Source organism: Perna viridis, chromosome 13, assembly GCF_037379345.1.
Source record: "Perna viridis isolate PV_CMFRI_1.1 ecotype Kerala chromosome 13, ASM3737934v1, whole genome shotgun sequence".
NCBI classification, from domain to species: Eukaryota; Metazoa; Mollusca; class Bivalvia; order Mytilida; family Mytilidae; genus Perna; species Perna viridis.
The window spans coordinates 16,376,469-16,398,751 of NC_142457.1; the positions used below are offsets into that span (position 1 = coordinate 16,376,469).

At 32.0% G+C, this 22,283-nt stretch overlaps 1 protein-coding gene across 9 annotated transcripts in view; it reads left to right on the forward strand.

The window, feature by feature from the left end:
* Positions 1–19,540, forward strand: part of LOC148599742 (arg8-vasotocin receptor-like) — a 76,278-nt gene extending 56,738 nt beyond the window's left edge. For 6 of the 9 annotated variants that reach the window (XM_088558670.1, XM_088558666.1, XM_088558669.1 and 3 more), the window contains 6 exons: positions 7,616–7,703; positions 11,688–11,817; positions 13,872–14,194; positions 15,435–15,561; positions 16,076–16,159; positions 16,721–19,540. In XM_088558670.1, coding sequence (XP_088414796.1) covers positions 7,629–7,703; positions 11,688–11,817; positions 13,872–14,194; positions 15,435–15,561; positions 16,076–16,159; positions 16,721–16,974 — 993 coding nt within the window. In that variant the 5' untranslated portion in view covers positions 7,616–7,628 and the 3' untranslated portion in view covers positions 16,975–19,540. Of the gene's footprint in view, positions 1–4,704; positions 4,785–7,615; positions 7,704–11,687; positions 11,818–13,871; positions 14,195–15,434; positions 15,562–16,075; positions 16,160–16,720 lie in introns of all 9 variants that reach the window. The other 3 variants (XM_088558668.1, XM_088558667.1, XM_088558673.1) reach the window with 1 other exon arrangement.
* The last annotated feature ends 2,743 nt before the right edge of the window (positions 19,541–22,283 follow it).

Below are 22,283 nucleotides of genomic sequence, written 5' to 3' on the forward strand. Positions count from 1 at the left end.
ACGAATGCAAAAAAAAATCGGTCATATAATAAAATTTGGTTTAAAGACGAAAAGATGAATTCAGTTTTTCTTTCTTTTTTCTTTTTCTTTCTTTATTTATTTTTTCTTAACTTGGCTGAATTGTAACATTTCTGAGACTTATTACATGTTGTTCCTGTTCAAATTATCAGATAAGCGTTTCCAAAACGTAATAAAATTAAAGTGACGCCCTTATGAAATATGATTTATCTACAAATTAAAGATATTATCTATTCAATTTTCTAAGTTTGTTTTATTTTTTTTATATATACATTGTTGGTTAGCCAAAATGCTAAATGTCTCTCGTCAGTTTGAAAAATGATTTGTACATCAAATTTCTTCTGATGTATCCTGTAGTTTAATGTGTTACAATACGAAATGCAAAAAAAAAACAAACAAAAAAAGCAAAACAAAAACAAAAACATACAAAAAAAACAAAAACAAAAAACACAAAAACACAAAAACACAAAAACACAAACCTGTCATCCGCCGCTTTGAGAAGGTATAAGTTATTTATTTTTAACATACTGTTACCGATTTCAGAAAATCTCAAATAGATGTACTGCTACATATGTAGTTTTGTTTGATTTAAATGTCTTGTCAGGAAAACGTATGATACCAAACTCCTCATACTAGCGATGAATTGTCAATTTGTCTTCTAAATATACATGGAGCGTCTGTATTTTCTAGTAGTTTTGACATTTATGCTGTTCTGTAAGGCACTGCACAACAACTCTGTCATTGTCTTGTCAAGTACGGCACAATAACTCCGTTACTGTCTTTTTAATACGACATAACAACTTCATCAATGTCTTCTTAAATACGACACAACTCCTTTACGGTCTTGTCAAATACGACAAGACAACTCTGTTACTGTTTTGTCAAGTACGGCACGACAACTCCTTTACTGTCTTGTCAAATACGACACAGCAGTTCCGTTACTGTCTTGTTAAAAACGGCAGGGCAACTCCGTTACTCTTTTGTCAAGTACAGCACGACCACTCCGTTACCGTCTTGTTAATACGACGCAACAACTCTGTTCCTGTCTTATTAATACGACACAGCAATCCCGTTAGTGTAATGTTTAATTGTTCGTGACAACCCCGTTGCTTTCTTGCCAAATTTGACACGACGCCTCCGTTACTGTCTTCTTAATACGGCACGACAACTTCGTTACTGTCTTGTCAAATACGACACAACAATTTCAATACTAACTTGTCAAATACGACACAACAACTCTGTTACTGTCTTGTTAAGTACGGCATAGCAACTGCAATACTATCTTGTCGGGTACGACACATCAATGCCGTAACTGTCTTGTCGGTTACAACACAACACCATTTCGTTTCTGTCTTGTCAGATACGGCAAAAAATCATGGTTGTCTTGTAAAGTGAGACTGCACAAAAACTCCGTCATTGTCTTGTCAAATACGACACAACAAATCTGTTACTGTCTGGTCAAGTACGTAACAACAATCCTTTAAAGTCTTGTTAGTTTGACACAACAGCTCCGTCACAGTCTTGTCGAGTACGGCACAACAACTCCGTCACTGTCATGTCAAGAACGTCACGACAACCCCTTTACTGTCCTGTAAAATACGACACAGGAGTTCCGTTAACGTTACTGTCTTGTTAAATACGACACAACAACTCCGTTACTCTCTTGTCAAATACAACATAGCAATTCCGTTAACGTTACCTTCTTGTTAAATACTACACAACAACTCCATTACTGTCTTGTCAAATACAACATAGCAACTCCGTTACTATCTTGTCAAGTACAACCCAGCAGTTGCGTTACTGTCTTATCAAGTATGGCATAGCAACTGCGATACTGTTTTGTCGGGTACGACACAACAAAATTCCGTTTCTGTCTTGTCAGGTACGACAAAAAACTTATAGTCGGCGTCACATAAATAACATACTGTTAAAATTTGAATAAAAATATTTTCTACGACTTTATTGACACCTACCGTCGTTTAAATTGTCTTAAATGACTTGCTCATTCGTTTAGCCAAACGGCTTCTCCCTAAACATTGAATCGTTAAATTCCGGTCAGATTTTAATTCTAGGTGGCAATATTTACATTGTAAAAAGTCGGCCATGTTTACAGTGATCGGGTTGCTAGGAGATGTTGTTTACGTTTAAATGGTTTGTCCAAAAACCGAAGAACCCAGAATGCAATTCGGCGTTATTTCGGATATCTCGGATTTATTTTACGCGAACAACGTATAATACCGAGAAGTTGATCAAGCAGACGATTGTCACCGGAGTTCGACGGGAACTTACGCACTTCGTTTGTAAACAAATCGTCCCGTAAAAACCAACATGGCGGATATTAGTATGGGATTTTCCCGTAAGGATTTGTTACGCATGATTTAAGCTAATAAGCGACTTGTTTTTGAGAAGCTGTTTGGCTAAACGAATGAGCAAGTCATTTAAGACAATTTAAACGACGGTTGGTGTCAATAAAGTCGTAGAAAATATTTTTATTCAAATTTTAACAGTATGTTATTTATGTGACGCCGAGTATAGGCTGTATTATAAAGTGAGAAACCATTTTTAGTCATATCTGTTTCTTTATTCATCAAAAAAATTGATATTGTTTGTTTGCAATGTTTCGTTTATTGAGTCAATCAAGATAAAAAATAAGTAGCACTCCAGCTAACAATCATGCAAAATGTGATTCATCGGTAGAAAGCCTACATATTTTTATTTTTGATATTTTGTTTGAAATGTCATAGTAAACAGAAATAAACATGTGGTATTTCATATCACCCGTGCTCTTAGGAGATAACAATTATGTAGAATACACTGATGCTCAAATACAATAGAATCTACTGTATTTTCAATGTTGATTATCTTCTAAGAGCAGGCATATTTGAATGAATAATTATACATTTCTTGGTATAGACCTATAAACTTACAAGAATACAAATTTGTAGCTTTATTTGGGGTGTATCACATTTTTCAGATTTTGCATGATTCGTACAAAGACAGCTACTTAATTTCTTATTTTCACATTAGTTAGTATCACTTTATATGCTTCATTTCATTGTGACCGGAGATTTTTACTTCTGTACTTCTTATCAAATTCATTAAAACAATTGCATTGGTTCTTTTGATAGCGCTTACAAACAATTTGTTTTCATTACTTGTTGGTATTGAATTAACATTTTATAATATCTTCAAAACAAAGAGATAAAACAAATAAGACATTTACACAAAGAAGCATTGAATGATTAAAAATCATTCTACTATTTTTTTGTTGTTGACATAATGCGATTTCCACACACTGTAGATACTATTTGAGGCTTTAATATTCCCATTGTAATCATAATGTAATCATAAAATAATCTGAAATCAATTACCGATGTTCCGTCGGTGTATTGACTTTTTATTGATGTCTGAACTCATTTTGTGATTCTCGGTCTTGGTCCTTTTGAAGTACGCGTCCCTTCAACATTTAAATCAATAGTTATATAAAATTAAAAGGTCAATTGTTCAAGAACAATTGTAAGGTCTTTCCAATCCATTTTTTATCCAATCTACTCTGCGAATTAGTCTACACCTCATACCACATAGAACTATCTCCATATTGTTGTTGAAGGATAATTCCTGAATTGGGCAAAGAGACAAGAAGATATATTTCATGCATATATTTTAAAAGGTTTAAGACAAATATGTAACATACAAAAATGTTACTAAACTAATATGAAACAGTATTTTCGTAATTACATTAGAAATTAATATTTTTCTCAGTTAATTTCATCAAAATTTTTGATAACAAAACAAAATGTTGGTTTTCATAAACACAAAAATATCAAGGGGGGGGGTTAATTACAAAGAATCCAAAAGCATAGGTCTTAATTACCACTACCAGGTAAAATGACCACCCCTTCTATGTAGTACAAAAACAAAAAAACACTGTACTTGGATTTATGCATTGCAAATGGATGACTTTGGTGTGTATTATTCAAAGATGGTCATAATAATGCTCAGATTGTAAACTTTAAAGTCATACATTCACTATAAAAGTGTATGAATATTGTGTACAAGTGTGAGTAAATTACCCCCATTGTGTCAGTTGGAACTATGTCTTATCATTTTTCATTATTATTTTATGCCTGACGGTTTTAATGTTACATTGTGTAATTGACCAACCGAATCATTTCATTTTAGGTCGCGGAATCGCGTAACCCGAGAAACCTCAAATATCTCAAAAACCTTGTCAAATAGTACTGGCCTCTATTTCTTAACAATATGGAGTTTTCGATTTGTGTGTATCTAAACAGTTTAAGAAATTTTACAAAATTATTTTTGTCCGCTAAGGGGCAGATAACTCTGGACCAAAAATGATCACGTCTCACAAGATGAATTCCAAGTCTTATCTCAGATTGCAAATTGTCAAAATCTTCTTGCGATACGATTTAATAAGAAGTGTGGAAATTTGGCGAAAAAAAAAAGAATGATAATACTCAGAAGAAATACAAGACGTTCTTCCAATTGAAATGAAAAAGACCTTAATAATCTATCTTTAAACCTATGTGCAAACCAAAAGCCATCTATAACATACTAATGTTTTTGATATAATTGTCTGTTAATAAAAATCAAAATGTGTTTGCATTGCACGTTTTAGGTTGCAAAATAATACTGATACATTGTGAGTCTTGTCTTTTTTTCCAGTGAAGTATAATTAAATAGGATCATTTCGAGATGTTTCGATGAAAGGCAGGTGTAATTTATATCCAGTGGATTTCGTTATTGTACGTATCGATAACACATTATCATTTTAAATTAAGAAATTGAAAATCAGCGAAACTTGGTTGAGCCCCTAGTACACGATGGTGAACCATCTGAGAAGCATTACAACCTTGTTTTTTAAGACAGTTTTTTTTTCTGCAAAAATTGGTATAACATTTCCGAAAATTTAGTCACTTATATATACAGTCCGCGAAATTTAAATATCACCTAGATATATTTTTAAATAGATTTAAAAAAAAACCGTCAGCATATGATGCGTTCATACAATACTTATAAACAATACATTTGAAAAACGTATAAGTAAGATGACAATTATGAGAGTTTTATATTTACAATTTGTCTATAGTGATGACCACCTTGCAATTCGTTAAATACAAACGCCTCAACGCATCGTCCTACCAAATACAAACATAAAATACTTGAAAAGCATTCTGGTGCCTTTGTTTTTACTTTAATCCTTGTTCCATTCTATGTGAATAAGTTTGGGTACAAGAATATCATGTAGAAAGGTAATCATATAGATTTTATCGTTTTTCGTTGATCTTGTAATTAACATCACATCAGCTTAAGCAGATGCTATTATTCCTGCAAAATGCTTTAATTTGTGCACTTTTATATAATTTTCAATTAGTTTATATGAATATTGTAATCATATATGGTACTACAATTTTAAGATCTTGTTATTAATTCATTGAAAACGTAATTGTTTGATTTTAAAAATATTGTTATGCTCTTACACGCATGTTTCCCTCGATTTCTAAGAATTCGTATAATTTAAAAAGTAAATAAAACAGTAATGTTTACCTCCTTAATTTACCAATGCAATACTTGGTAAAATTAATTGAACTTAACCAATACCAAATCGCAAGCTGGCAAATTATAGTAAATGTTATACACAATGTAGTCTTTTAGACAAATTTTTCGTAGAAGAAATAAACCTAGTCACGTGGTGCACACTAAATAACCTGCTACGCACATCGGGTTTTGATTTATTGCAAATAGACTGAACAAATATAGTTGTTCCTTATAAGTTCATTTTGTTATTGAAATTCCACGAGTAAACCATTAAAAAAGGTTGATTACGTCATAGTCACATTACAAAATGTGGTCTATGAAATGATGGATAACTTTTTTACCTAATCAGGAAGTGTGTTATTTCTGAAATTTAATTATTTTTTAATATCGAACAAATTTACAGTCACTCGACCCATTTTGCAAATAATTCCTCAAGTTACGAGTGCATTTTCAATAAGCTTTTTTTTTTTTCGCTTCATCTACGTTTCTTGTTTTAAGTTCAACATTATCCGTGCCTTTAAGTCCTTTATCCCACATGCAGTACTATTGACTAAACAATAAACAGTCCTTCAAAAAACTTAATTCAATAAAAACCCTACATTTGAAAACTGTAGGAGTAGAATACAGTGGCTGTAATGGGAAGCGTGATGCTTTCGATCAGTATTTTGATTATAACAGAAGATAAGGTTGATTATATATAAACTGTGTTATTTTTTATCATACGCAATAACACCTTTAAACTTTAAATACATCTTTAAAGCAGCATGTGAAACTATGTTTTCATTTACCAATTTTATCTCCTCATTTTAAACCAAATTTTATTGCGTCATAGATTTAAAAAAAAATAAAAGTAAATTTAAAATTAATGTTTCGCCGCAGGTTTTTGTTAAATGATTTGATTAAAGGGTAAACGTTTAATTCAGTCTATTTTGGGAAAACTGGCAATCCTTAATCAAATTGAAACTTTTATCTAAACTTCGGTTTAGCCGCTGAGCATGTGTATCAAATACTTTTGCAAGGCAGGTTTTTTGGTAGAACAAAAAAGACTTCTATAGCATTCCTTTATATTGTACAGACAACCTTGTTGTTGATAAAAAGTGTCTATCGGATTAGAACAAAACGCTTACGCTCACACAAAAAGACTCAAGTTCGTCTTTTAGTTAATCGTATATTTGCTTCGTGTGACAGCTGTTTAAAGCCAAATGACCATATGAATAAAAGTTTCCATTGAAATAGTTGCATCAAAGCATGTGAATGAATATTATTTCATTATATAGATACCGTATGTCTCCAGTGTAAAAGTTTTCGATAATTTACACTGTGAAATAAATTCGGTAATTTCACTCTCACCCTTCCTCCCGCCAAAACGTCAAAACACAAATATCAATTCGCCATTCACAAATTTCAAATTTTATGTTAAAAATAACATCGAATAATGTAGAAAATCTACATAATAAATAGGATAATCAATTGGATATCGTGAATAAGCAAAATATGATCACTCGTGTCAGGAATGCATTAAAATTTAACGAGTGTGGGGAACACGAGGCGTTCTTCGGCACTCGTGATCATATTTTGCTTATTAACTCTTTCCAATAATAATCCCATTTTTATTTTTATATAAGTACATAAAGTACAAAATTAAGGCAAAACATATTTGGTAAAGTTAAAATTTCTACCAATTGTTTATCATTGCTTAACCCATTTTGTCAGAGGGGCAAAACCCTTTCATGCAATCGTTATCAACTTTGAATTTTTTAACTCGTGTATACAAAATATATCTCTTTAACATTTATTTTGTAACATTACCATTAGGAAATTCAGCATTAGAAGACGGTTGCTGATGTTACTTTCATAGACTTTCGCAACTCTACAATGTAACAGTATCCCAATAAAAATCAAAACACACATCTAGAATATATCTTTGAATGTTTCAGCTGTCCCAAAGGTACATAATATACTGTTGTCTGTAATGTTTTAAGGGTTGTGTAATTAAAATAAAGATCAAATGATATGTTTTATTTTTTTCTATTTGTAGATAAAGAATAAACATGGCAACAGTTAATGTATCACTGACTGAAAATAGTACAGTCAATAATATTACAGGACAAATTTATGATCATACAGTAAGTATTGTAAATAACATATCTGTCACATACATGGTCTTGATGGGGGTGTGGGGACCGGTAGGGTAAGCGTCCTCTGCTTTTCTAAAAATACCCGCCGAATTGGGAGCATGGACCCATATATGATTGTTATTGTTGTTTGATTTACACTGATGTTTACAGATAACCAGTAAACATACCTGTGGTCCTTTTCACACACAAAAAAAAATCGTAAGTGTAAAATTAGTCGTAAGTTATGACGTCACAATACTTTTATTTACTATGACGTCAATGAGAATAAGAGAAACAATAATACGCGAAAAATAAGTATAAGCCTGATACATAGAAATCAGCCAAAACTGACGTCAAGGTATATTATAATAATAATATGTGTTATATGATAGAGAGTATAAAGAATTGTCTAGAAAAATATTAATTGTACTGCTATGGATTCATTCAATTTCGTGGTTATCAATTTTCGTGGGTAGAGGAAAATATATTTTCATTGGCCCCTTGATCCTTTTTTGCTAAAACGCCACTTCAGCCTCTCTTTTAAATTCGTTCTTGCTTTCTATTTCTAGTGCACAGACCATATAATTTTCCTTGTCCAAATATTTTTATTTCTTTTTACTCTTGTGGGTGTTTAGGGTTGTGTATGTCTTACATGTAAGTGGAGGTTAGAGATATTACGGTCTTTGTCAAATTTGCTGGAAAAATAAAACTATTATAGCATCAAATTTATTGAGAATGGACCGAGTAATACTGAACTAGTATACCTGATCATCATTTTGCCGTTTAATAGTTGATGGATTATTATTTGAGAGAGAGTCTGAATATTTCGATTCATTTCATATCATACATGCAAAGTTATTTTTTGATTAACTGCAACGGTTAAAGAGAAAAAAATACATAGAAAGAATTGAAATTCATATCAAAAGGGAGATAAAACTTTTTATGTGCAATATAAAACTGGCTGCTCTATTTGAGAACTTTAGGTCTCAGTATCGTATTAATTTTCCCATAGACTTCTATAGTGAAGTGCATATTTTTAGGATTTTTTAAAAAATATGTAAATTGATTCAATAAAACTTTCACCTATGTAGCATTTCTAAGGACATGTGAAAAAATAATTTCCCGCAAAGAAAATAGGGTGAGTCCACGAAGATCAGACAGAAAAGTCGTCTCAATCTATAAATAACCATTTTCCCTACTTTCACTTTCGTTTTGCACTCACCAAACCAACCTTTTCAGTGGAACATTTTTATGATATCAGTTAGATTTTCTTTTAAAAAAGTTCTTCATCTTACAGTGTGATGTTTGCTCTATTTTATAAGTCATTGTTCATATCTTTTGACAAAATATTAGTTTGTAGAGAGGCAAAAAGAAAATGCACTATATTTTTATAGCATCCTTGTTTTGACGTACACCTGCTCAGGGATATGCAATACGATACTGGTACCTTTAAAATCATTTTCCGACCCATCCATTGTTGCGTGAAAAAAAGTTTTGCGTTTTTGGCATACGTATGATAGAAACAGTACATTGGAATTAACAATTCAGTGGGATACAGTTTATCATGTGTCAACCATATCATAAGATCTGCTTGATTTTTACATGGCTAGCCCCTTAAATGCAAATTTCATTTTTATCATTATTCACGAAACTAAACTGAAAAAGATTTAAAACGACCACTTTATAAATGAAAAGAATTTGGATCCAGCATAATGTAGGTGTCTGTAAATTATGTCTATTTTACATAATACAATTGAAGGTGAGAAAACTGTACTCGGGAATAACATAGCCATTGCGTACGGTATTGGTGCCCGATTCGACTGTACGGTACTGACTACACTTGTATGAAAACTTAAATTTTGTTATTAACACGTGGGGTTGCAACGGGCAATATATATTCCAAAATGTTCGAAAATAGTTTTGTTTTAAAGATTGATAAAATGAATCTTTTAACTTTTACAGTGAAATGTGAAAGTTATCAATCTTTTATCATAAAAAAACGGCCATTTCTATGTAAAAATGTAACTTTATGAAATGTTTGCTTCAGAGCTTGCTTGTACTTTTTTTGTGTCTAGGCGTGTTTTAATCATTCATTTTTTTTCGGAAGATCTTCACTGCACATAACATCATATTGTTAATGGTGGCACAGTGAGATCAAAGCGTACTACAAAATCACATTTGTTTTTCGTTTTCTATGGACAACACAAAGATTGGTATAGAAAGATTTGAAGAAAGAAAATATACGTGTTTCACGAATAAAATGCCAACAGCTTTTTTCAATAAATAAATATCTATTTTTTTTCGGCGCAAAGCTTTTTGTCAAAGTCTAGCCAAATTGTCACGATTTTGAAATTGTATTTTCTATTAATATTTATCCTTTGATGCTTACGTAAGATTGATGTAAAATAATGAATACAAACTTTCAAATGATTTGTAAGAGTTATGTCACTTAAACTACCTCCTTAATAAGCATAAGATGTCTCTTTAAATCTTAACTGATTTTATCATTTTGTGATTTCCATAATTTACAAATGAGTTTTATATGCCTCACCAAAAAAGTACAAGTCGGACACAGTAACGCTGCGTTATAAAATTTCCATTTCGACACAAAGTAATTACCCCTTTTTCAAAAGAAATTAAATATCTATATGATATTATATTTACTAAAGATAATTCTAGTCGGACATCTTGACGTTTCACCAGAACACTACAGTTTTATTTTTTTTTTTCATTTCGACACAAAGTAGTCACCCCTTTCTCTCAAAATGAAATATCTAAATGGTGTAATATTTAATAAAAATAAGATTGCGGATGCATTGAATAAAGATTTTTAAAGAATATGGAAAAAGAAGTATGCAGAAACAAAGCCGAGAATCAGCTCGTTTTACGTTTAATAAGAGATATAAGGAATAACACGACATGATGAATGGTATAATAGCAATTAGAAGAAAGTTCAAAGGGTAATCAAGGGAACAAAGGTCATAGCGGTAACCAAAACAATGTAATGCAGGGACAACGATCAGACATGGAAAACAGACATACACAACAAAGAAAATAAAGTAACTACATATATACACAGGAACAAAAGGTATGAGCAACTCGGTACTATGGACCAGGTGCACCGGTAGGGTTTGTGTCCTAACCGAAAAAGAATATAACGAAAAACGACGGTTTTTTAAGTTTTGAATTGTGTTGTGGGATCTACTTACATGAAATATTTCAATGTAGTTTGTGAAAAACGAAGAAAAATAATAAATCCTAACGGAAATAAAGGAAAATTTCTTATTCCAATTGTAAGACATGTCCTTAACACATAAAATAGTATATTTCAACGTTATCTTTGTAGTATAACAATTTTAAAAATAAATTACTAACAGAGATCACAAAAATGTCTTTAACAAGTGTAACACACCTTTAGGTACGCTCTGGAAGGCCCAAACTATTGTTTTAAATAAAAACCAACACAATTCTATAAAACTTGTAGAACGATAACGTTGCAATGTATTTTTCAAACGTCTACATATGACCAAATGATGTTAGCATGAGTGACACCAACACCATACGCAACGTCATAATTGATCACAATTATGTTGAAATAACACAAAAAAGAAATAAGAAATTAGATTTTCAAGAAAGTTTTAATATAAGATGATGAGATAATGGGGGATAATCGTCAACAATATGTATTAGTTAATTAGATTTTATGAAAATAACAAGAAAAATGAAGGTTTTTTTCATAAATATGGAATACTGGCAAGAATATGATTTTCGATGTCTTTTCTTTGCCCTGTATTTCTGTTGATTTCCGTTAGAATTATTACTCTTTTAAATGGGCTAAAACAAATACATGTCCATACTAGAACTTTTTCATATGTTTTAATATGTTTTGAAACATATATTTTTGCAATTTTCCCTTTGTAAGAAAAAGCAAATACGTTTCAACAAAGTAATTTTTTTTTCAAATTGATTTATTTCTAAAGTTTTTTTTTTCAGCCTATTAACTGGATAGCACTAGGAATGTTCATCGGCATCATAACTTTTAACATTTTGGTAATTGTGTTGTTACGAAGAAGACAAAAGAGGTCTAGAATGGCATTTTTTGTACAAAATTTAGCTGTTTCAGGTGAGAACTTGCCAGGGAGAAATAATTTCTAAAAAAAAAGTTTTAGTAACATTAGTACTCTTTTTTTTAACAAAATTGTTTTTAGTGGAAATCTCATATTAATTTTACCTCGCACGTCAAGTCCGGACTATATACTTGATCCCTTTATTCAGCGGAATCCCATATTTAACAAATATATACCAGTTTATGAAATACAGTGAAAGCTGTTTAAACCGAACCCTTAAGAAGCCAAAAAAATGACACTGGTATTAAGGAGGAAGACCTAGGGTAAAGGATTTAACTCTTGAATTCAGCAGTATGTTTGCATCATATACAATTTCACCAAAGCCTATCAGGCTTTCATTTGAAACAGAAGGAAATCAGTCCAAGTTACTCTCATGCTTACATGAGATTGATGTAAAATAGTTAATACAAACTTTCCAATGATTTGTAAGAGCTGTGTCCCTTATCCTAGGTCTACATCCTTAGTTATATTATATCATTGTGAATGTATTATGAACCTTGGTGAACCAAACACCAGTCGTTAAGTCTAAAGGGGTTCGGATTAGCCTGATCTCACTTTTAAACAAAGCATGGGTGTTTATATCTATAGACCACAATGTATAAGGAAAATGTTTGATATACTGGTATACTTTTCTATCCCTGACATCAAATATTTATACAGCTACAAAATTGAGTTCAAAGTGAGTAATAGAGGATCTCAAAGTTTTGCGCTGTTGTCGTTTTAGTCGTCCGTAAACACTTAGTTTCCGTGCAATAATGTTAACTTGAGTATTACCTTTTTTAAATTTTATAACAAGGTTACAAACCAAAATAACAAGATTGACATTGATTTGTCCTTATAACCCAAAGTATTTTACAATAAGGAGCTAAAAGGACCTTCAATAAGCTCTTCATATAATCCAATTTTATAACTACAGTAAAAGCATAGGATTGTTTATGATAAAATTGTTGTGGGAAAACTTGATTTTTTTCAGATATTAGGGGCAAAAATGAGGGAAAAGAGGTAGAAACATGAATTTTCCTGACGTCTAGAGAATAACTTGACTATAAGTGAATCACTTTGAAAATCTATTACATGGTGCCAGTTTCACACGAGAAAAACTGGGATTGATTTTTAAGTTTGTGACCTGGTAGTAATTATAGAGTAACGTAGGGCCAAAAACAAGTTTGTTTTTTTTTATTTTTCTGATTTCTGGACGATAACTTGCGTGTAGTGGAGTGGATTTCTTTTAAGATTATACCACCAAGTGCCAAATCCCCACAGGAAATTTGGGTTGATTTTGCTGGCCAAAAGTGACCACTTTTATTCCTGTCAAATATCAAATCGTAATCAACATTCAAAGCTGTGTCCAGTTTGAATGGTGTTTCCATACTTGCTCCAACTGTTCAGTGTTCCACCTCTGCGGTCGTGACAAACTGCGCCATGCAAACATTTAAATTGCATTTGTTAAGTTGCAATGTCTGTAGTCACAAATATTGATTTTTGCGTTGCTAATTCGCGCGGATTCTGCAAAGAGTAATCAAGGGAACCAAGGTTATAGCGGTAATCAAAAGAATGTAATTCAGGACAAAGACCAGACATGGAAAACAGATGTACACAACAAAGAACATAAAGTAACTAAAATCATACATACAAAGTAATAAAAGTAAATGAGCAACTCGGACTCCACTAAAAACAGGGAGCAAGGACCAGGTTCACCGGTGGGCCCATATTAGCGGATGTCCATTTTCACGATTACAAAAAACTCGATTTCCCGGGTTCTATTTTTCTACATTAACAGCAAACATTAGTACACCGTGATAATTGATTCGTTTACAATATCGTTTTGCATGATTGATCTTAGCTCGCATTAGTGAGACTGGCCTTTGACCAAATTAATAAATGAGCGCTGCTAATTTAAGCCGTGTTTATTGTTGACAATGTTCAGCCTAATTGTATTGCAATATATCGGAATAAAATATTACAATAAGTACTGCAGTGATATTAATTCAATTAATCATTATTGCATAATTTATTCTTTTTTATCTAGATATTTTATGTTTACTTTTAGATATTTGTGTTGGAGTATTTTATCTTTTACCAGAACTTCTGGTCAATTACTTCGTCCTCGTACTTTGGAGCCCTGCCTCATGTGCAGCGTATGGATACTTACATATGATGTCATTTCATGTGTCAACAAACGCTATTGTCGTTTTAACGATAGACCGAGCATTTGTGATTCAGTGTCCTTTATCAACAATATCGAAAACAAGACGATATCGATATGGGCTTGCATTAACTGCGTGGATAGTTGGAATGCTGTGCAGTATTCCGTATTCGATATTTTATAAGTTAAATGATATGAGTTGTTATAATTATCCTGCAGATGTTGAGGTAATTGCAATATGCATAGGTTAAACAAATTTTGTTATCGTATAATTGACATTTTATAAATGTTGTCATACGTAGATACTTTGGTTTTGTTCCACCACTTGCAACAAGTTTCCATTCCGCTTATCGATGATATTTATTTGAAATCGAGAAGAAATTTGGACAGAATACAGACATTTGATGACAATTTATAATACACTTCAAGTACATTTTTAGCATATTGATTTATTTGAAATCATAACATAAGAAACCGAACAACAAGCACAAAACAAAAACAAAAACAAAAAAACACAGAAAGGGGATCAGGTTTGAGCTGTTTAGGAATGAGTGCGAGAAATTACTATTGATCTAATATCCCGATGATAACTTTGTACGAAATTGTACCATTACGCTATACATAGCACCCCCAAAAAAGAAAGTTTGACCTGTTTTAGGATAGGTGTAAAATGAACCGGAAAATGTGGGTTTTATAAAACTTATAATTCTATGGAATTACACCATTAATTAAATGATTCAATTATTAAGTAATAAACCAGAAAGCAAGGGCAATAATTATCTCTAAGCTATGTGAAGTTCAAAGCATCAGAGGAAATGTTGGTGGTAATCAAGGGTTATTGTACTTATCATGTAAGAATGTAAAGCAACATCAACTTCTTTGGCATGTGAGGCATAAAATTATCTATTCGTCACGCTTTCAAAAAAAAACGCAACAATTTCCCGCGTAGAAAATAGGGTACGTAAGTCTCGTTCTAGTTTCACTTTTTACCGGAATTTCCGATGTAGAACGTATTGAAAACCGGAGACCGATATGTAATTCATTGTTTACTTCCGGGTACTCGAAACGCTGTATAACAATGCAAAATCTTCTAGTTTGTGTATTTTTTTTTACTTTATTTATCATGCAGAAATAGTTATTTGTCATTTTCATTGGTATTTTCATATAGAAAATTTTTTGCCCTTAACACTGAACTAAACGCTTTCTAAATGAAAAATCACTATGCTTTTGAATGGTAGACTAGGACCCATTCTGCTGAAATTACGGGGTCACATGACGACACTTACACACCCTATACATAATAAAAATTCGATTACCAAATGTTTGTTCATGTTTTCATACTTCCAGTGACACCCTATGCATAGTACGGTTCGTGTAAACTGACGACATTTCGTCAAAACATTTTTTATAATAACAGACAATATATCTACATGGGATTTTCTGTCATTCTAATTTGATTTACTTTAGGCAGATTTGTGGATCTCGGCATCATTACTTATATTCATACCTGTCATTGTCATAGTGATCTGTTACAGTATAATGGTGCAGCAGATACAGAAAAGAAACAACGGATTCTTCGTCTTACATAAAGACGGTAAGAAGGTTATTTTGTATAAGGAATTCAAGCTATTTTAGCGATTTAGTTGGCGGTCTCATGGGGAAAGGGAGAACATTATACTATTTTCTTTGAAGCTAATATTATGTTCACTCCCTTAAGCACTTGAATGAGTTTTAAGGTTATTTTCTAAGTACTTATCACAGCCCCAATAAATCAAATATTTGAGTTTGAAGTCTACTATTATCTATTGCTTAAATCTGTGAAAACCAGTCTGTCTGGTTGGAGAGTTACTTCCCTTTGCTTGAAAATTAAAACAATGAAGTCAAAGTCGGGAATAAGGAAAAAGGCTATTAAAAGTGAAAATCTGTGACGTCAGCCGAGTAAGAGAAGCAAAAGTGAACTCTATTTGAAAATTCTAAATCTATAGAACTATGCTAAACATTCTAGGAGAAAATTGCTTCATAATGTGTTTTGATTATCAAGCCAATATTTGCAACTATTTCCTGTTGATCGAGAATAATTGAAGTAATGCTGATCTGTTTAATTTCAGATAATACTCAAAATACAAGACACCAAGTCATGATTTCAAAGACCAAAATAAGAACCATTAAATTGTTACTCATAGTTGTTATAGGTGAGTGGAATGATATGATTTGTCGCTTAAAACTTTATTAGTATCTTAAGTTCGAAATCGTAGGCAGCACTGAACTTGTACATGTATTAATTTAAAAAAAGGAGGCGATTGAGGTTGTGAACGTGATCTTTGTTGTTTTTAAAGTTCCTGCATAGTTGTTATTTTGTTTTTCGTTTCATTGCTTTTGTATGTACCCACCTTGACAACCGTAGGTCTTGTCATGCGACTCTGTGGTTTCACGAAAATGGTTTCTAGCCCTCTATTCAAATACATGGAGATATGTCATTGTCAGAGCGTTGAGTTCGGTATCAAAAGTAAAGCATCTCTTCGTGTAAAAGAACCGATAAAATGTCAATTGTCTTTTTCATGATAAATGATAGGGCATACAAAAGAATATTTTGCATTGCAATGCAGCGTTTTAAGATCCCGGAAGTAAATGATCAAGTGCAAATCTGTCTTTGGATTTTAATTTGCTCTGCATCGGCAATTTAGTTACGGAAAATGAAACGAGGTCGAGATTTAAAAATGTATAATTTGTTTTTTCTTTTCTTTTTCTTTCAGTTTACATCATATGCTGGGGTCCAATATTTATTGCTAGTATTTTTCAATTATATGGAGCTGTTAAATACATGAAATGGATAAGTACAAGCTATGCATTAGCTCCCCTTAACAGTCTAGCAAATCCAATAATATTTCTGCTGTTTAATCGAAAGATGTTCTTGAAAAAAAGACAGACCGGGAAAGGAAATTACCTTAAACCGAAATCAACGGTTACCGGTGGTCATCATTCAGAAACTGAAGTATCACTTGCCTGATTGATTTAACCAGCTAGTTTTATAAAACAACTCGGTGCATGTCTCTGCTAGAATTTGGCAAGTACGTAATCTAAAAAAAAAAGTAAAAACATTTCGAGCTAAAAAATATACTGCCATTCAAATGAGTCATTTCTTTTTGGAATGAACATCATTTATATCTGCATCACTGGATATGCCTCTTGTATCATCAGAATGTTAGAAAATTGTGTTTTTCGACAAGAAAATCTGCCATTGAAATGCTAATTTGCAGTACATTCAATACAATAATAATTGATTTTATATTCTGATGACATTTACCATCTAAATTAAACTGTCAATTTGGTCGGTTATTTATCCAAATATTTCACTTACGGCCTAGTTCTTAAATGGACTGGTACATGCAAGTATTAATTGTAGAACCAACATGGTTACATTTTCATTATTTTCAGTGCATTTCTGGGATGTGGCAAACTGTGTGTAAGAAACTCCGATCACCATATCTCATTTTTATGCTTGACTCTTTTGTGGGTCTAACATGTCGTTAGTTAGGACTGGCGTCGATTTTACAAAAAGATCGTAAGAGTAAAGTTGATCGTACGTAATGACGTCACAACGTAAAATAGCATACGAATACACGTTCACATTTACGACTTTGTGAAATCGACGCGAGGACTATAGCAAATACGAGTAAATATTGTAGTGAACCTTATATAACCAATTCAGATTTCGGTTAAGATAAATACATTAAAATTTACCTAAGATATACATTGCAAATTTGACAAATATCGCTTTGCTCGATACGTGTTTTAAGGAGTTATTTCTTATTAGCAGCAACTATTATTGTATAGGATGATATAATTTGGACCAGTTTCAGCGATGTTAAAAAATATCTTCCCTTTCACTGTTATTGAATACAATGTAAATTACAAAAAAAAAATATTTTCGTTAACATAATCCTAGGTCATTAGGTCATGCATTTACATGACCATTACTATTAGGTCTAGTGTCAAATAACTCTTACTTCAGAGGAACTGTTTGAGATAATAATATAGGTTTTTAAAGAAGACCATTTGTTTGTGTCACTTCATTTTTGTAAAACTATATTTGATTTGCGATTCAATATATGTGATGATACTTTATTTTAAGGGTTACAGATTTCTTGTTTTGTTAATTTGTAATTGTTTGTGAAAAATGGGGTCGTGGAATAAACACGAGTTTACATTCCGTTTGGTATGAAAATTCATGTCTTGACCAAATCTCGAAAGTCACGAAAATTGATTTACCCCACCCCGACCCCACCCCCCCAAAAAAAAGTTTATATGTACATGTATCAATTGTATATATATTCATCTACAGTAGAACACATAACAATACTGATAATATTGTCAGCTTTTATTCCTTAAGTACCATTTTGTGTAAGAATCAGGCAATGGGTGGCACATCATATTTCTCAATTTGGTCTTTTATGCCTCAAATACATTCAACACATTAGAAAACAACTGAACAGCCATTTAAATTTATCCTGAAACATCGGTGATAAATATTTTTTTGACAGCTTATATGAGGAAAGTTCGGGAAATTTTTCCCGCCATTTTTCCATAGTGCATTTCAACTAAATTTGGCCTGTCAATATCTTAAAAAGGCAAACTTTTCAAATACTTAGACAGTAATTTTTTGAGGTTATCAGGTATACAAACTTGGATTATGCAATAAAATGTCCGTGTATGTTTGTCTTCATGTGCCACAACTTATACACATTTTGCCTGATTCTTAGACGGCAAATTATATGTTTTATTTGTTTTTTTGTTTTTTTTTTTTGTTTTTTTTTGTTTTTTTATATTCATTTATATATTTTAATAGAGTTTAAGCAAGCATATATCTATCGATGAAGCATCGTGATATTACGAATTGTATTTTGTATCTAGAAGTGATAGTTAACTATAAAGCATTGTATATTACATTATATTACATTTAATAATAAAGTGGATTAAAGAAACACAATTTTAAAAGTAATTTGGGACAGGAAAAAGTCAATCGTAGTAAATCATTTTACAGAATAAGTTATGATCAGAATGATATTTTTTTGTACTAACAATAATAAAATAAAAAAAGAAACAAAAAACAAGCAAAAAGCACACACAAAAACTAAAGTGCACGACATTGCTAGCCTTACTGCAATCTGTTAATCAAATAATGTTTCGTCTACACATCATAAGAACGTGTAAATTAAATTGTCATGTTAAGTGGTCTCAGCCAGACTTTGCATCTGTAGATTGGACTTAAAGTAGTTGACCTAGGGTAAGAGACAACTCTTACAAGTCATTTGAACATTTGTATTCACCATTTTACATCAATCTCATGGAAGCGTCAAAGTAACTTGGACTGATTTCATTCTGTCTCAAAGGAAAGCTTAAAAGGCTTTGGTGAAATTGAATATGATACAAACATATTACTGAATACAAGATTTATGTCCCTTACCCCAGGCCTTCATAAAACAGTGGGCGTTAATCGAACAACTCTATGCAACAACTAGTACTACACAAACGTTCAAAACAGAAAACAGCGGTGGTCCTTTTCACAAAAAAATGTAAGTTATGACGTCATAGTTAATCAAAGTATTGTGACGTCATAAATTACGACTATTTTTATACTTAAGATTTTTTTGTGAAAAGGACCACAGTTTTTTACTGAAAGCAATTCAAATTAAATCGAATAACAAACACTAATAAAAATATTCAAAACGTGACAACAATAAATATGGCTTAAACTTGCTTTTCGGAATACATTTATACATTTGTAGGGTTGAACCAGTTCGGTTAAAATGCTTACTATAAAATCAGTTTTTACGCTTACTCCAAGTTTTCAGCGGAATCTGAGTTGCTCATTGTTTTTATTTATTTATTTATTTATTATTATTATTTTTTTTGCTTTGTATGTATTATTTCGGTTGTTTTATGTTCTTTGTTGTGTATGTCTGATTCCCCTGTCTGGCCTTTGTCTCTGGGTTACATTCAAGGCGTGTAACTTCAAATTTTGATAAGGTGTTTCATGTTGATAGGCAATGACTATTTGGTTTTCTTTAGAAGAAGGTGTGTATCTTATATAAAATCTAGTCAATCAGTAGATAAGCCAACCCATGTAATGCAAAAAGCAATGTGCATGGCACAAAATATGGCGAAATAATAGATGGCCTGCATATCTCAGCAAATCAAATATTTCGTGCATTGATTTTGTTTCTAGAAAAGCAGAGGACGCTTACTCTACCGGTGCACCTGGTCCATGCTCCCAGTTTTTAGTGGAGTCCGAGTTGCTCATTTGCTTTTATTACTTTGTATGTATGATTTTAGTTACTGTATGTTCTTTGTTGTGTCTGTTTTCCATGTCGGGTCTTTGTCCCTGGATTAAATTCTTTTGATTACCGCTATAACCTTGGTTCCCTTGATTACTCTTTCATTGTTTTGTCCCATATACATATATGCAAGACATAACAAAAGGAAAGAGATTTTTACCACGCACTCCCGTCTGATGATATTCATTTGTATGGAAGCTAATCGTTTAAAAATTTAAGATTTAAGAAGTGGCAATATTTATAGAAATGTTGCACTTAATTATGAAATCAAATAACTGTTTCATTTTAATGATTTTATAACTTACAACTAATTTTAATCTCCCAACGTCTTTATAAAATCGACACCCAATATGGTATGTAAGTCTCGTCACGTGGTTTCGTAAGAATGGGTCCTAGTCTACCATTCAAATGTATGAAGATTCGTCATTAACATAGTATTGAGTTCAATATTAAAAGCGAAGTCTCGTTTTTGGGTAAAAAGTACTGATTAAAAATGACTAATATCTAGTTCCAAGGGATAAAAATGTCAAGAATAGTATAAAGAAGCAGATTTTGCATTGTGAAGCAGCGTTTGGATTTCCAGGAAGTACACAATAAAATGCAGATCGGTCTTCGGATTTCAATAAGTTCTACACCGGCAATTCCGGGAGGGAAACTGAAACTAGGACGAGACTTACAAACCCGTTTATATTCGACGTCAATTCATGTCTGTTATTGATATATAATAATGTTTTAGCCGTTCTCTTTTTGAAACAGGAATGTCTTTCTTTTAAGTGTTATGCATTTCGCGTTATACAATAAACTAAAATCAGAACGTGCTTACTGTTCAAAGGAGTAATTAAAAAGAATCTATTATTCCTTTTATATATTCCGCTACTCATTTTTTGCTACGCTCTACTGATATGTTTTTTTTTTCATTTTTGTGCCGACAAATTATCACGACTTCAAAATATACAAACATTTGGAAGAAATGATAACTGTTGACACGACATTTGGCGATATAGTATGGATTATCGTCAAATAACCAAAACCGAAAGTTATCTTGGTAACAAAATCATTATTACCGTTTGACAGTTTGTCAGAAACCCCTTCATCTGCAAAAAAAAGGATTTTACTATGGTAACCATAATTCCGAAAATTTAACTTGTTGTTTAGTGTACAAACGTTGTGAAACGTAATAATTCAGTCTTCATTACAAGTTTAATGCATTCATTTTTGTGTGTACTATCTTAATTAACTATAATCTTTGTGAAACAGGTAAAGTATGTAAACATACAAACATAAGGTGACAAGATGGCGGTGAAACTTTTATCGCTCACACCCGTCGTGATGAGTATATTCTCCCTGTAGTTGTATAGTGTAAAAAAGTCGTTTGCACGAAATATGCTGATTTTTTAACGTAATGTGTTTCGTAAGTGGCTTTCTTGTTACCTTTTTTAAGGGTAATTTTCAGAATCGACCTCGATATCTCGTACATGTTTGAAGAATAGGGTCATTAAGTGCAAAAAAATGAGAGATCGAAAAGCGTACATCCGAAATATCGATATTTCGTCCCGAAAAATGAATTGGGCGAGGTCAATGAGTACAAAAAATAGCGTGTTTTATAAAGTAAGGTTGTTGTATATCAAATTAAAGATAATAAAGTGTACATCACCAATATAAATTTTGTTGTACTTAAAAAAACCAGTTGGGGTTAATAAGTGTACAATATTAAAGTTCACAGAAAGTAGGATTGTTCTCCATTAAATGAAAGGTCATCAACTTTATATTACAAAACTCATGTTGGAAACCTCGACAATTGCATTTCACATGGTCATCAAGTGCCAAAAAAAACTAACTGTTGTAGTAGAAGTTAGCATGTTATATCGCAAACCAAATGTGTATATTACAAAGAAAATGTTGTCAAGGGAAAACCATTCAGTTGTTTAACAAACATCAACATACTATGATTTTGAATATGGGTTAATAACCCATTTTATGG